At 33.9% G+C, this 17098-nt stretch overlaps 2 protein-coding genes across 12 annotated transcripts in view; one reads left to right on the top strand and one right to left on the bottom strand.

Moving 5' to 3' along the window:
* The window catches only part of BIRC6 (baculoviral IAP repeat containing 6), a 239633-nt gene that overhangs the window by 65672 nt on the left and 156863 nt on the right, over positions 1-17098 (top strand). For 4 of the 11 annotated variants that reach the window (XM_059078732.2, XM_067007849.1, XM_067007844.1 and 1 more), the window contains exons 14-23: positions 450-581; positions 1063-1194; positions 3251-3429; positions 4403-4536; positions 4882-5043; positions 5134-5265; positions 5956-6053; positions 7808-7955; positions 8751-8884; positions 13107-13253. In XM_059078732.2, coding sequence (XP_058934715.1) covers positions 450-581; positions 1063-1194; positions 3251-3429; positions 4403-4536; positions 4882-5043; positions 5134-5265; positions 5956-6053; positions 7808-7955; positions 8751-8884; positions 13107-13253 — 1398 coding nt within the window. The remainder of the gene's footprint in view (positions 1-449; positions 582-1062; positions 1195-3250; positions 3430-4402; positions 4537-4881; positions 5044-5133; positions 5266-5955; positions 6054-7807; positions 7956-8750; positions 8885-13106; positions 13254-17098) is intronic. The other 7 variants (XM_067007850.1, XM_067007845.1, XM_067007843.1 and 4 more) reach the window with 4 other exon arrangements.
* Positions 11210-11590, bottom strand: LOC131765274 (small ribosomal subunit protein eS26-like). The gene has a single exon (XM_059078759.2). It carries the CDS (start codon positions 11588-11590, stop codon positions 11234-11236), a length of 357 nt encoding a protein of 118 aa, XP_058934742.1. The 3' UTR covers positions 11210-11233.

The following is a 17098-nucleotide window of genomic DNA, read 5'->3' as shown; positions in this document are numbered from 1 at the left end:
AAAACATTGAAACCTGAAAAATTTCCTATTTCACAAATATGTATGTATGTGTTTGTGTATATATGTGTGTTTGTATATATATGTGTGTATTTGTGTGTGTGTGTGTGTGTGTGTGTATTATTTTGAATCATGACAGACTCTGATGTAATTGGAATAGGACTTAGGTGTTGGTATTTTCAAAAGTCTGCAGATGTGGTACTGTGTAGCCTAGGGTAAGACTTCTTAGTTTAGTTTCCAGCAGATTATTTCTTCAGGTGAATATCCGCCATTAAAAGAGAGAAGAGTGTATGAAACAATTGAATCTAATTTTCTTCTTCTCCTAACAACCATTTTAGCATCTGTGATAAAAATCACTGCAGTTCCCAGTTTAACAGAGAATTTTAGAATTTTAGGCACATAAATCATTGATATTAAGCAAAATTAAGTTTACTAATATTTTTATCCTCTAGAAACAGCAGTAGATAGGCAGATCACCTTTCCTTTGTCTCCAGCTCTTAACATTGAAGTGGAACAAAATGGGAAACCGTCCCTGGTTGATTTGAATGAAGAAATGCAGCACATGGATGTAGAGGAATCACAGTGTGAGTTAAATTATAGAGCTGTTGTCCATGACAGTAAAAGGAGTAGTGATCCAAATGCATCATGTTGGGCAAAGATTTCCTTATGGCTTGCAAAAACATGGTTTTAAGAACACAGTTAAAAATAACCTATAATTCTGCTTTGGCAGTATGCTTTAACTTTCAGCTCATCTTTGTGAACACAGCTGCACTAATACTTGCATTCTTGTTTTTTAATATCTTGAGATTTGAAATCATGTCATGGTTCTATAATTTTTTTTTAATCAAGGTGAATGTAAATAATATGGGAGTGGAAAAGCAACATAATATATCAGATAATTGATTATAGTTCTTTAGCATGATAGTGAATTCTTATTTGAACACATTCAAATATGGAATTTTGTGTGGTGCTGTTACATGTAAATGGGATGGATATTTGCTTATTAAATATCACATTTTAAATTATAAGCTAATTTAAAAGAAAAATGTGTGTTTTTCTTTTTAGGTCTTAGATTATGTCCATTTTTAGAAGATCATAAAGAAGACATTCTGTGTGGGCCAGTATGGCTTGCTAGTGGCCTTGATCTATCAGGGCATGCTGGGATGTTGACGTTAACAAGCCCCAAACTTGTTAAAGGTGAAGTAACATATTTTACAAAAGCAGAATAAATAATCCCACAATTGTAAAAATAGATTAGAAAAAACTGATTTCAGAAAAGTAAGGTATTGTTTTTGGGGGGACTTTTCATTAGTGATTCTATCAGTTTCTTGGTAGCTGAGGTAATTTCCTCTCATAAGTGATTATTGTTATGTGAAACTTTGGATCCTACTTTCTGTGTCTTGATGGTCTCAGTGCTTTTTAAAAAAGCATAAAGAAGATGACTGTAGGATGACTTAGCATGACATACAGAATTCTTCAAATAACCAGACATCATGTTCTGGCATGTTGGCCTTTTCCATCAATTTAAAATCCTGTGTCTTCAGAGTGTTGTATATTGTTATAATATCTTCTCTTATGGGATTTTTATAGAGGAGTTTTGAAAGTATCAGATATAATGATCTGAGTGTCTTAAGCACAAGTTATAATCAATGTATATTTTATATCTTATATCTGTAAGATATTAGATATTGCAGTAGTAGGACATTTATTTCACCTTTGTATCTCAGGGGTGAATAAAAAAAGCCAACAAATGAGACACTTACCTTGATTGTTAAAGTAAAATTGGAGGTGGGTAAGGTGTGGCGATCCTTCCCTAAACCAAGAAAATATCTGACCACCTAAGTAACACCTATTTTAATTTGTGTACATTCCCTTCATAATGTTTGTCCCCATTCACACACTTACCTTTAGTTGCAGACATAGTATATACACAAGTTTGAATACTCCCTTGACTACATCTTATTCATTCATTCATTAACTTTATGAGACCCTATGATGTGTTAGGCCACATACTGGGTTACAGTGGTGAGCAAAACTAATAACATCTCTTCTCTCATATTGCTGAGCGGATAAGTTAATTTTGTTGAATGAGAGTGTGAAACTGAAAATTTTATATGAAAATTAAAATGTCGGCTTTGACAAAATTGGGGATAAAATTATATAACATGTATTTCAAAAGACTCAATAAAGTAAAAGTGTTAATCTTCCCAGAATTTAGTAGAAATGACTATTCTTCCCATCAAATTCCTAAAACTTTGAACTGGAGAAAATGATTGGGAAATTTTTGTGGATGAATGAAAGGATGATATTGGCCAGAGACATTTAGAAAAAGAAGATTGAGAAGGAGGGTCTTATTAGATTCTAGAACCTAGACTAATGCAGCAGTAAGAAGAATGTAACAGTGTGGCGCTAGCACAGTAGGCAGACAGATCAGTGGAAAACAACAAAAGTAGCTTTTGTAATTACAGAAAGATTTCATACCTGCTTAGGCAACAATCAGCTTATGGTTTGCTCATGAGTATATTAGTTTGAGGGTATTTTTGCAATAAATTTTACATATAGATTGTATAGTATGATCTCAACTTAGTTAAAACCATATAAAATTGAAGCTAGTGATAACAACAACCAATATTTATCAAGTGCTTCCTTTGTGCCATGCAGTTATAAGTGTTTTTGTTATTTTTGAGGTAGGTACTATTATTATTCTCATTTACTTTTGAAGAAACTGAACCATGGAGAGGTTAATTTGTCACATGCCTAATAAAATGGCAGAACCATTATCAAAGCCAGGTAGTGGCTCCAAAGCCTGTGCTTTTTCAACTGTAATACTATAATGCTTATGTGTATGTATGCATTCACATATGTGTATGTGTGCATGCGTGCATTAAAGGACTGGATGGATACACATATCCATCATTATCATTATCTTTGGGCGGTGCTTTAATGACAGTTTTTTCTTTGTGTTTTTCTGTAGTTCACAAAATTTCTGTTATTAAAATGAATAACTTCTTTGGGGTAAAACATGCCAGGTGTGAAAACTTTCTATCTTATGCTGTTCATATAACTCCTGTGCTTTTTGTTCTTTTGCTACCAAAGGTTATTTAGCCATATTGTATGCAAATAGTATAATTCGAAAATTCTGGCTAAGTGTATTTTTCTTTTTGTGGAGTTAATTTAACTTGCTCTGGGAAGACAAAAAAGTTTGATTTTTTGGTGATTGAATAATTTATCCCCTTCTGTACTACTCCTCTAGGTATGGCAGGAGGAAAATATCGTTCATTTTTAATCCATGTCAAGGCAGTGAATGAAAGAGGAACAGATGAGATCTGTAATGGTGGTATACGTCCTGTAGTAAGACTTCCATCCCTAAAACACCAGAGTAACAAGGGCTATTCACTTGCTTCACTCTTGGCAAAAGTTGCAGCAGGCAAGGTATGAAACAGTATCATTTTGAACTGTAACATGCTGTTTTAAACATGGTGGTTGAGATTTGACACACTGTTAGCAGTAGTATGGCCCATAATTGATTTATCAGTAGACACTTTGTTTGTATTTTTTCTCTGCAGCAAGTTAAAAAAACAGAATCAAGGAGAAAATATTTGAATTAACTTTAAGCCGACTACCTAGCTTATATAAAGTACATTCAGTAGGGAATAATTGTTAGCAGGTACTTCCCTTTATAATTATTCTCAGTTCCTTGGGTGTGAGAGTTTGTTTCTCTGCCCTCTACTGATAATGCACCACTTTTTTTTTTTTGTAAACATTTGGGAGACTGCAGGAACAGAAGTTGAGAAGTGATTTTAGAGATGTATCTTAATTTGCATGGTTCATTTTCTACAACTAGCTATATATCATGCAGTTTCTTCATACTTGTTTGATCTTGGACTTTCCTGAACTCTGGAGATTTTGTTTCTCTATCATCATTATTCATAAGCAACAATAGCAGTATCAGTAACACCAATCATCTTATATTTGTATAGGTCTTCCAATTTTTCAAGGACTTCTGTGTACTTTATCTGATTTAATCCTCAAAATAACTGAGGTAGGCAGAGCAGGTGTTATTACCTCCATTTTTTCATGTTGCAAGTGAGTGAAACTTAGAGATTGGGGAGCTGGCATATCTTGTAGAGCTGTAGCTGGGACTTAGACTCAAGCCTTTGGCTTTATAATCTTAATTCATTGGGTTATTACCTTTAAACAGTGACTATGTCTTTCTTTCCCTGTTACAATTCTGGGCTAAATTAGTCATTTACTGACTATGAGGGTGAAAGCTGTCATTTTAATTTGAGATTTATGTTTTGATAGCCATAATTCAGTTATATTCTTTTATTTATAGCCTTTAATAGTAAATAATTTTTTTGTTTCATTTGTTTGTTCATTCAGTTATTTATTTTTGTATGTTTAGGAAAAATCCTCTAATGTTAAGAATGAAAATGCAAGTGGCACCCGTAAATCCGAAAACCTCCGGGGCTGTGACTTACTTCAAGAAGTCTCAGTCACCATCCGAAGATTTAAGAAAACATCAGTTTCTAAGGAAAGGTAACCTCATTTTCTTCTACTATTCTTAAAGTAATAGGAGTACAAAGGAAGAAGTCCAATAAATTTACCAAAATACACAAAATTTTTAAATGCTAACTTTTACTTGAGAATTTTTATTTGCTTTTCACTTCTCTTAAGAACTTATCTCAGTGATGGTATATACTGTCTTTCCACTTCATTGGTTCATCCCTGGTGTCTTTATAGTGCTTGGGAATTTTCAAAAGTTCTGTTTTTAAATTGTGATAGTAATGATTTCAAATGAAATATGTCCAACCAGGTTGAAATAGCTTTAGTTTTAACTTTTCTATTTTGGTTGTTAATGTGTTTATATTTTCTTTTTTGTAGAGTGCAACGATGTGCCATGTTACAGTTTTCAGAATTTCATGAGAAACTTCTTAACACTTTGTGTAGAAAAGCAGATGATGGCCAAATCACAGAACATGCCCAGAGCCTTGTGTTAGATATTCTTTGTTGGTTAGCTGGAGTACATTCAAATGGACCTGGAAGGTTAATAAGATTTTATTTACCACGGATTGTCCTTTGGATGTTATGATTGGAAGTTCAAGATGAGCCTAAACATCTGCTATTGTTTTGCAGCTCAAAGGAAGGAAATGAGAGCCTGCTTTCAAAAACACGAAAATGTCTTTTAGACATTGTACATGTTTGCTTCTTTGAGGCAGGACGCAGCATAGCCCATAAGTGTGCACGATTTCTAGCCTTGTGTATCAGGTTGGTTTTTTTTTTAAGTTGAAAATATACTTTGTAGGTGCACCTGCAGTTTGGCAGGTGATACCTTGTCTATAGTGTTATTTGGTTCCTGTTGAATATATGTGTAACTTAAGAGGATTTTCAGAAGTTGATGAGGCTTATTGAGATGCTAAGAAAAAATTGGGGGTTTTTTGGGCAAAATGTCATGTTAAATAAATCTAGTAATAAAAGAATTCTACTAGACTTCTCTGCCTATTAGGAAGACTCTGGGGAGTTTGGTAAGGGGATCCCTTCCCCCACTTTCACTCCTACTGTCCTTGATTGTCTTTGGATTGTTCACCTGAGGCCTTGTTCCCAGTTATATAATAATTTTAACAGACTTATTTGTAGTGTTATGCAGATCATTTTCTCTATACCCTGAAACTATCTAGGAAGTGTTTAAAAGCTAATAGTCTATATTGACTATACCTGCTTGTTAGACCTTTTTGGTTAAAAAAAAAAAAGTGGTTTAATGTGTAAGAAAACAGTTACAAAGACCCTTAGTTTAATCAATCCCTACTATCTTTCTGAATGTCTATAGGGCTTTAAGGCAGATTTTCTTTCAATTTGTATGAACACATTTTAAAGATTTTAAAAGTACTACACCATGTTTAGAGTTGGATTTAGACCTTGAGTAATGTATTTAAATTTTTTTTTTTTAATGTTTTTCAGTAATGGCAAATGTGACCCATGTCAACCAGGATTTGGATCTGTTCTGTTGAAGGCCTTACTCGATAATATGTCGTTCTTACCTGCAGCAGCAACTGGTGGTATGTGAAATTAGTTCAATCGCAAATAGCTGTAGCCTTAGGAAATATCTCACAGTATGCTTGGGGTTGTGTAGTAACTTTTTTCTTTTCTCAATTAGTTTTCTTTTTTTCTGTAGCTTATCTGTTTTTTAAGGGGTTTTAAATTGTGATTGGGTAGGCAGATACTCTCTGTTCGATAATATTTTTAGGAAAAAGTTAATGGGAGATTTGGGCTTCCCTGGTGGCACAGTGGTTGGGAGTCCACCTGCCAGTACGGGGGACACAGGTTCCAGCCCTGGTCCAGGAGGATCCCACATGCCGCGGAACAACTGAGCCCGTGTGCCAAAACTACTGAGCCTGTGCTCTGGAGCCTGTGAGCCACAACTGCTGAGCCCACAAGCCACAACGGCTGAAGCCCGTGCCCCTGGAGCCTGTGCTCCGCAGCAGGAGAGGCCACTGCAGTGAGGGGCCTGTGCACCACAACGAAGAGCAGCCCCCGCTCACTGCGACTAGAGAAAGCCCGCGCACAGCAACAAAGACCCAACACAGCCAAAAATAAAATAAAATAAGTAAATTTAAAAAAGAAACGTTAATGGGAGATTTAAGTAAATAACCAGGTCATCTCAATTCATACATTTTCTGTACTTCATTAAAATAATTGAGTTGCTTGGTTGTTCACAAACTAAAATGTCAGTAAGTGCCAGAGAGATGACCTAAATAAGAAGAATGGTTCATACACCTATTGTGTGAGAATGGTAGGGTCTGTGGCAAACTCTGATTCCCTAAAAGGAGCCAGTGGGTTGTTTTTTTTTTTTACAGCACCTAAAGACTGTGGAAATGCCATTCAAGAATGAATGTAGTTATCAGGTAGGAATTTACTATGAAGGGCTACTGATTTGTCCTTTACCTAGTGTTAGTTTTTTGTAGGCATTTCTCACAGTCTTTTATTTTATAAATAACCATTCAACAAGTTATCTCAATGAGATAAACATATTCCACAAGGATTTGATCTTGGTGGTATACCAGAAAAAAAGCTAGCTCAAAGTTAGTTGATAAATGGTTATTATACCAATACCTTAATTTAGACAAAGAGTCTGTTTATATTCACCTTGAACATATATTGACTAAAACTATGAACTGTTTGTTATATAGAGTAGAATGTTTTGGACTTGGTTGCTCACTTTAATAGTCTCTGGTGTTTAAAACAGTTTCTTGAGGATAGTGTTAGAGGTAGGGTGCTTAAATTATGGGGTATATTTAGTTAGATATCTCAAGTTAGAGTCTTAAAATACATCATCATGGTCACCTTTTAATATCACCTTTGGTCTGTATCTAACTGGCAGTATGGAATAACTATACTTCATTCACTTGCTAAAGTATATTATTTGTAGCTCACTGCCATCAATTGGTTTTAAAATTTTTAGTACAGAGAAATATTATTTTAGGAAAGATGGCTTGAAGGACCTGACATCTCCACTTTTCTAGCTATTATAAAATGTCCCTCAGAGTCATCTCACGTTACTGAAAACCTAAATGACTAGGTTGATCCTATACACTTCTCAAAAAATATGATTGCAGTTCTTTGTCAGTGTCCTCTTAGAGACCTCCAAGGAGTTAGTCCTTCTTTGTAATTTGCCCTTACAGATTTTATTTCCGGAAAATCCTTCTAGGAAAAGGGGACATACTGATAAATATGAAATCTGAAGTTCTCTTTGTTAGAGAAAAATGAGGAAAATAAACAGTGATTTAAACAACTGATTTGTTGTTATTTTCAGGTTCTGTCTACTGGTATTTTGTCTTACTGAATTATGTTAAAGATGAAGATTTGGCTGGGTGCAGTACCTCGTGTGCATCTCTGCTTACTACGGTGTCCAGACAGTTACAGGACAGGCTAACACCAATGGAGGCTTTGCTTCAGACAAGGTATTTTACTCTATGAAATGACTAATCAGGGGCCTTTCTGTATATGGTACCACCTTTGCACATAACTGTTATTATATGTATTTGCTTAAAAGTTTTTCTTCCCTTTATTTTCTCTGAAAATAATTCCCTTTAACAACTTTGGAAGTCCTGGAGATGGTTATTCAGAGGGCTAATTATATTAAAATACTTAAAAGTGGTGTATCTTGCTAATGGTAGAAGCACTTAAGGTAATTTGTTTCTTTGTTGTTAGAACTTTGTAAGCAAAATTATGTAAATCACTTATTGCCCTTAATTAGTATTCTTTATCTGCTGTTTGATTTTCTAAAACTTAAACATAATGAAATAAGAAATAGCTAAAGGTTAGATTTGAGTTCTTGCCTAATCTTCATTATTTGAAGTATTTTATTTAAAGCAAGCATTTTTGTAATCTTTATAGATTAGAAATCTTGATTTCAATGACATGTTACTCAAAGCCTTTGTACCTTCTGCTGAGTCAGTGTAATGATTGAGGCAAGGGAGGGGTGCTTGATAGCTCTTTCTTGATTCAGACCGCAGATTAAGGTTGTCTTGGTTCATTAGTTATCAGCTTAATTGAAATCACATTTATTGAGTCTCTGGACTGTATCTTTTGGAGTATAGGTTTGCAGGGAACACAGTTGAGATTCAGTGAATTTAAGGAGTTAATAGTGTCTCCTCCTGCCCTGTGTAAAAACTGCTTTGAAAACTAAGTAAATAGATAATTTGTTAATTAGATGGCTGACAGGAAAATTGTTAGGACATTATTTTATTTTTCAGATATGGATTATATAGTTCACCATTCGATCCAGTCCTCTTTGATTTGGAGATGAGTGGCTCTTCTTGTAAAAATGTATACAACAGCAGCATCGGTGTCCAGTCAGATGAAATTGATTTATCAGATGTCCTTTCAGGTAGTAAAGTCTTTTATTAAAGGAATTTCTGAATTTTTTATCTTGGGTTTAAGTTACTGTTGATTTTTTTAATAGATTGTAGTTACTACATTCTATCTTTGAGAACTAAAAGTTTTTAGAGCTTAACTTTAGTATCTGTGAGTCATTAAACTATTTGCCTTTGTTTCTTAACTCCTGCCTCAAAAAATATTTGAAGTTATTTTTGAAAGGCTTGCAAATTTGGTTTTTTTTTTGTGTGTGTGTGTGTGTGTGTTTCATTGCATGTCAGTATGACTTTAATGCTAATTAGAGATTAAAATTTGGTTATTTGTTGTAGTCCTTTCAGTTTTATGTGGTGTGCCTTTGTTGTTCATAAACTCAAAGAACATGTTATTTCATATTACAAAATATGAAAATAAAATTAATTTATACTTATTTTAATAAGCAAAGATGCAGAAAGAAAAAATAATTTTCTGCATCTTCTATCACACTCTCCTGAGGTGAACTTGGTACACCATGTTACATGTATTCTTGTATGCATTTCTAAAGAATATGTTTTTAGGATTAAATGTATAACACTATTTGTATAATCTTTTCAGGTGCTAGAATTTGGTGTTTTTCTAGTTTTGTCTGAGCCATGATCACTTTACTTTTTGTTTTCTTCCATCTTACCGAACTTACTGCAAGTGTTGCTAGTAAACCAAAATGTTAAAAAATTTATTTGTAAACATATTATGATAATTACCACATTAATTATAAGTAAATTTTGGGAGTTAGTCTCAGGTTTGTAAATTATGAGTTGTGAAAAACGCAAAAGAGAAAAATCAAATATATAAATAAAATATAAAATGTCTCAACTCTAACCTCTTCATCCTTTTAGATTACCATTTAACAGGATGCTTAGCTATTTAGACTTATTTGCTACATGTGTTTATGAGCATTTTTAATGAAAGAGGTCATACTATACTTCTGGTCTGTTACTTGCTTTTTAATGACTTATTCTGCCTTAGATATTGGTGTTATCTCCTCTGTTTGATGACTTAGGCTCCTGACTACCTTATTGCCAGTGTGTCTCTGTCTAAGTGACTTGTCAAATTATGAGGAGAACTCAGAGGAGGGGTTAGAACTAGACCGGTGGATACCTTCTGAACTCCGTAGGATAGAATGAAATTCCTTATAGAGAGAATGTAAGGAGAGGACCATAAAGCTCAGGCCAAGCCTGGGGGTTAAATAAGCAAGAGCAGCCATACTCTTATAGAGTATTATAGTCCCAGAAGAAGGGACTTAGAAGTCGTGATATACGTCTCTATATGAATGACTCTTCATTTTATTTCTCACCATCCAGCATTCCTTTTTTCAGTTAATGGCATCCATGGCACAAAACAAATCTGAATGTTATCCACTCTTTCTCATCCTCCACAATGAGGCTGTCATCAGATTCTATTTTTCCACCAACATATATTTCAAATTTTCCCATTCTCTTACTTCCTATGATCACAAGATTACGGTCTAAGCCACAGTCGTTTTGAACCTGGGCTACAGTAATAGCTTTCTATCTGGTCATTCTGCATCTGTTCTTGGCTCACTTCTGTACATTCTCCACAATGCAATGAATGAAATTTTTTTTTTTTTTTTTTTGTGGTACACGGGCCTCTCACTGTTGTGGGCTCTCCGGTTGCGGATGCGCAGGCTCAGTGGCCATGGCTCACGGGCCCAGCCGCTCCGCAGCATGTGGGATCTTCCCGGACTGGGGCACGAACCCGTGTCCCCTGCATCGGCAGACGGACTCTCAACCACTGCGCCACCAGGGAAGCCCAGTGCAATCATTTTTTGAATGCAAACCTGATCTGATCATTCTGTCTCTCTTCTAAATACTTTTCATGTCTTTCCAGAATTGTGCAGTCCAGAGTCTCTAATATAGCATAGAACATCTTATGTGATCTGCCCTGTCAGTTTTCTTTCTGCGGCTCAGTGATTCTCAAAATGAGGTCCATAGGTCCCCCTTAGGGTTCCTGAGATCCTTTCAGGGAGTCCGCGGGTTAAATGTTTTCATGCTAAAACAATGTTACTTGCCTTTTGTCATTGCATTGACATTCGTACTGATTGTGCAAAAGCATGATGTTCTTCCCCATGCACTTAGAGTAAAAAGTATGGCAGTTTCACTTAGAAATACCTTGGATGAAACAGTAAAAATTGTTAATTTAATTAAATTTTGAACCCACGAGTACTAAGCCAGATTTTAAAGAGATTTGCAAGATATAAAACATCACCACTCTTCTCATTAAGTTATTTATTTTTTTAAAAGTATAATTTCCATTTTATTGTCTTTCCAGGGGACAGTATTTCTTTAGTCTTTAAGGACTTAGTTTCTTACATGGGCTTTGGTGGAGGTCGTGGGGCAGCACCAGCAGGTCTAAATCCGGGCAGAGGTGTTCGGTCCTTCCCGGCTTCCCGAGAACAATTCCTGACTGCCTTGCTGTGAATGGCACAACTCACGCAGTAATGCAGTTCCACATACAGCTTGGGAAGCACATAGGCGTCGAAAACACTCTTTTTGGAAATGTCCCAGACGGCTGCGGCCTCTACGATGTTCCAAATGATGAGCTTCTTAATGGCCTTATCCTTGGGCACGTGTTGGGCACAGTTGGTGCAGCGAATAGGCTGCATGTGGCTGCGGCCCTTCTTGGCACGACCATTATTCCTTGTTTTCTTGGTCATAACAGTCATTTTTCACCAAAATATGCTATTTATTTTTATACCTAATGAGTTTATTACTATTATATGAATTAATGTTTAAAATATTCTCATCTTAAAATTTCTACCTTGATAAATATTTCTATATAGACACACACACACACACAGAGCCAACATAAATGAAAACTCAATTTTCAAGTTCTTTTAATTATTTTAAAGATGTGTAGAGGGGTTTTAGGGTTGAGAAATGTTCCTATAGGCACATTTTTCTTTCAGTTTCTCTAATGTGTCATGTTCCTTCCTACTGAAGGGATTTCACTCATGTCATTTCTTCTGCCTGGATTCCCGTCCCAGTGGAATAAATACATAAAAATCTTTTATTCTTCCCATCTATCTCATCACCTCATCATGGAAGTATTTTATTACCCCTGGCATAGACTGATTTCCCCTTGACTTATTTAGCCTTTCAACTTCTCTTCAGTAAAGCATAGCACTTTTTTTTAGGTTCAGTTTTATAATTATTTGTTTAATACCTGGTAGCCTTGAACAGAATATGTGTTTTGTGACAACTGGGGCCTGTCCTTTTATTCTTGTGTCTCCCATGTCTTCTATTGAAAAAGTGCTCAATAAATATTTTTTTAACACACGTGTCAGGTCTTATGCTGGGTGCCAGTGGAACGTTGGAGAACAAGGTTTTGACAGTTTAGTCTTGTGTTTAATTTATTCCTTCAGATGTTTGATGACATTTTTTATTTCTCTCCATACTTTCCATCTTCTCTTTCTGTTTTACTTTGTCTGTTAAAGAATTCTGTTTAAAAGTAGTGCTCTGATTAGAACATTTGAAAAGTACTAAAAATAACCCTTCCCTCTTCCTCCCCTCGTATGATATACACCACTCTTAATTCTTTTGTGTTCTTCTGTCCAGTCTTCTTACTGTGGTTTTATAATTCGCGTAGTTGTGACCATTTGACTTTTCTTTCTTACTATTGCATGTGCTATATTAAACTTTTTATGAATATAAGGTAGCATATCTCATTCTAGAATATTGATATTATATTCAAAATATAAACTTTATAGATAAACCTTGCTAATATTTTAGAATATTTCTTTAGTTTTTAATAAGTATCATTTGTACCATTGGCATAGAATTTATTCTGATATTTTGCATACTTAAACAGATTGAGTAATAGCTAATCTAAGTAGCTGGTTGTTTTTTCCCCTCATTTAAAATCTATTTTATTTATTTATTTATTGTTTTTCTTTTGTCTTCTATTCCTCATTTAAGATCTAAATCACTTGTTACAGTTTCTTGTTAATGTGAATGGCCACTAAGTTGCTTCTCTGCAACTCTGCTTTTGTAGCAAGGAGACGAGTATCTGTGAGTTTTCTTAATACCATGTCCATTGTTGAAGCCCTGTGTAAACCCTGTGTTTATGCATTTATACATCTTTCTAATTAAAATGGAAGTAGTAGCTATAATTCTCAATGTGACTATTGCCTTTTTAAGATTAATTCAAGTTTTATAAAACTTGTCTCTTTTTTGTATTAGGAAATGGAAAGGTCAGTAGTTGCACAGCTGCTGAAGGTAGTTTCACATCTCTCACTGGACTTCTAGAAGTTGAGCCTCTGCACTTTACTTGTGTGTCAACTAGTGATGGAACCAGAATAGAAAGGGATGATGCAAGTACGTTTACTGGTATATACCTTCTCTTATTATCTACATTCTTTTATTACATATTTTATGTTGTAATAAAGTGATATATCAATATTTACATATCAGTTTATAGTATATGTAAGTTCCTTTGCTGTCATGTTTAGTAGAAACTTATTGGTAGGAGGCACATTTTGGGGAAAAATCATAAGTGGTTTCATATTCTTTTCTAAGTCTATTCATGGGTTTTTTCCTACTCTCTAGAACCCTATGTTAAGTCTTTTTGTTTTATGTATGTGCGTTTTTAGAAACATTTTAATTTGGAAAATATCAAACATAACAAAAGTAGAGGGACGAGTACAATAGACTATATTTTCATTACCCACCTTCAGCAATCAGTCTTGATGGCCAATTTGGCATCATGATGTAATTTCTTGCATTTAAAGTTAAAGGTATATTTGGTAATGTCTTTGAGAATGTTGAGATGAGTGAAGAGGGAATACTGTTTTTTCAGCTAGTTTAAAACAACTTTGTATATATGAACCAGTATTTGTGTGTGTTGAATATATGGTGTTGATGTTTTAAATGAATAATCAGTGAGAACTTGTGTTTATTTTGTATATCTTACTTTCTGTGTTTTTTCTTCACATTGTAGGATCAGTGTTTATTTACAGTTAGTTCTATCTGGGCACAAATAATTGAAGTTTTTATAATTAAAAATATTGGTATCTGGTTTTACATTTATATTACAGTCCCAGAAGTGTTGTTGAATATTGTCTTGAATGAATTCTGCTGTTGATGGTTTTTTGTAAGTAGGTGTCTTTTTGTTTCTTCAACTGTTTAACAGAAAGTAAAAATAGTTTGCTTGAGAAGTCATGAAATATTTAATCTTGCACTTGGGTCCAGAATGGCAGAGTGTTTTAAAGGGAACTTAACAGTCCTTTGACTGCCTTTTTATTCAGAATCATCTTATATCTTCCAATTGTAGAAGTAACCACTAAGTGAAATTCATGGCTTATGTAGCTGAGAGTTATAATTTAAAAATAAAACTTTATATTTCTTTCATATGGAGATGCCAGAAGGGTCAAAATTCATTTGTGTTTGTTTTCTTGGACTATTGCAGTCATGTTGTAGAAACATATATTTACAGTGGTATGGAAACATGCGATAACAAGAAATTAAACTTCCAGAAAACTCTTTGGTTCTAAATCAGACTTTTTTTTTGGAACTGTCATGAAATTAATTTTTTATTTTAAGAAAATTAATGTGTTTGAATAAGTAATACTTTCAGAAGTTATAAAATTTAAAACATAAAAGATCTGGTTTGAAAAAGAAAAGTATTCCCTCACATTCCTACCCATTTCTACTCCTGTAAAACATACAGTAGGACCAGTTTCTTGTCTTTCCAAAGGTAGTCTATGCTTTTATAAGCATTCACCTCTGTATTCCACCCAGATTGAAACCACCACCAGCAGAGGGGTGCTTATTAAATGTTAGGGCAAAGTCCTGACTAGTGGTCATAAGGTTCTAGAAGATGACTGTAGTCTCTCAGCTTCCTATCTCCTTTTCTTTTGAAACATGTTAATTGTGAAATATAATGCGCATACAGAAAGGTGCAGAAAACAATTGTATAGGGAAGCAATTTATCACAACACAAACTGCCCATGTGACCACCAAGTCAAGAAATAACATTTCCAGTATTCTAAAAAAAGATTTCTTCATGCCCCCTTTCCATTTATTTTTCCCTCTCTCCAAAAGGTAAACATTGTCCTAACTTTTAGAGTAATCATTTCTTGGTTTTTATTTGTTTCTTTGTATAACCTCTTAGCTACGTGTTCCTAAACACTGATTGAGTAGGGTCTTTATAGTACAGAATTGCATTTATGTATTTGTTGCTCAGCCTTCTGTTCCATGTTATGGTTGTTAAATTCACCTATATCATTGCATATATAGATAGTTGGTTCATTTTCATTGCTGTTTAAGATTCTACTCCCTGAATAAAACAAAATTTATGTACCCACTATTGATTTGTGTACTGTTGAGTGACATTTAGGTTGTTATATTGTAGTGCTATTAGTACTAGTGGGTACACTATTCTCTTAGGTATGAATGTAGAAGTTGATTTGCTGCTTTATAGGGTTTTCATATATTCAACTTTAGTAAGTAATGTTAAAGAAATGCACTCCTTAATTTACAAGTATATTAAGATTTTCTAGTTATCATCTTATTACTCATTTTTATTTAAAATGCTGTGGGGTCAAAAGAAATACTTTGATTGTCAGTCTGCAAAATTTATTGGGAATTGCAGAGGATCAGCAATAATGCTTGACAATAATGTTTACTCTGCACTTGGTGAAGTGTGCTCTGTATATCCACTTGGATATACAGTTTGCTAATTGTGGTCTTCAAATTCTCTGTCTTTGATTATTTTATTTTGTTTGTTTTTGTTTTTAGTTAATAAGATCAGCATGTTAAATTCTTTCATTATACCTGTGGATTTGTCTATTTTAGTTTCAACTGTTTTTATTTTATACATTTTGAAGCTACCATATAAATTTAGAATGGTTGTATCTTTCTTGTGAATTGAATCTTTTATCATTAGGTATTGTCTCTCTCTCTCTCTCTCTCTCTCTCTCTCTCTCTCTCTCTCTCTCTCTCTCTCTCTCTCTCTCTCTCTCGCTCCCTCTCTCTCTCTCTCAGATTGATTTTCCTAAAATTACTTTGTTTGATATTTCTCTACCAGTTATCAGCTTTCTTTTGGTTACTGTGTGTATGGTATATATTTTTCCTTCTTTTTACTTTCAACTTTTCAGTGTCTCCTTTTATTTTAATCATGTCTTTTATAAGCAGAATGTAGTTGCTTTTTTCCCCCCTTTCTTTCAATTGGAGTATTTAGTTTATTTACATTTAATGTACTTAGTAATATATTTGGATTCAAATCTACCATGTTTTTCATATATTCTATTAGATTTCTCATCTTGCCTATTAGATGTTTCTTTTTCTCCTTTGTTTCCATTTTATTGGTGATTGTATTTTTATTGAGCTATTTTTCTACTTTTTATTATAATATTTTTAGTAATTATCCCAGAGAGCATAATATACACATATCCTTGACATCCAGAAATCCGGTTGCTTTTTTTTTTTTTTTACCATACAGTGCAAATATATTGAACATTATTTATCATCTTTCTAATTTATATGGCAATGTGGCTTTATACCTTAATTTTATATGTATTTTAATTCCATGGTTATTATTATAGTTTTTATATTCAGTATTCATTTGGATTTATTTCATAATTCCATTTTCATTTCTCTATTTCTTTCTTTGCTTTTGAGCTTTTCTGTGGTTTGATTTTTCTTTATGTCTGAAAACTCTGTAAGATGACTTTTATTGTTCTTGTCTACTGATGGTGAATTAACTTAGTTTTTTATGGGAAATTTTCAAATATTTTTTGAAAAATTAGATAAACCACAGTCATTATCTATACATAGTATCTTAAACAATGCGGATGTCCTCTTTAATAACTGATTCTATTTTTATTGTAATTATCTAAATTAACTATGGTTTATTATGATGCACTTTATCATAATCTAATAAATTAGCATAATCAATGTCATAGTATCATCTAATTTTCAATACTTAATTAAATTTTTCTGAATATCATAATAATAACTTTCTACATTTGGCTTGTTTGGATCAAGATATGTCATCTTCATTCTTTTTTAAAAAAATAAATTTATTTATTTTATTTTTGGCTGTGTTGGGTCTTCATTGCTGTGCGGGCCTTCTCTGGTTGCAGCGAGCGGGGGCTACTCTTTGTTGTGGTGTGTGGGCTTCTTATTGCCTTGGCTTCTTGTTGCGGTGACTTATTGCGGAGCATGGGCTCTAG

Source organism: Kogia breviceps, chromosome 11 (genome assembly GCF_026419965.1).
Source record: "Kogia breviceps isolate mKogBre1 chromosome 11, mKogBre1 haplotype 1, whole genome shotgun sequence".
NCBI lineage: Eukaryota > Metazoa > Chordata > Mammalia > Artiodactyla > Physeteridae > Kogia > Kogia breviceps.
This window is presented reverse-complemented; position numbering and strand designations above follow the sequence as displayed.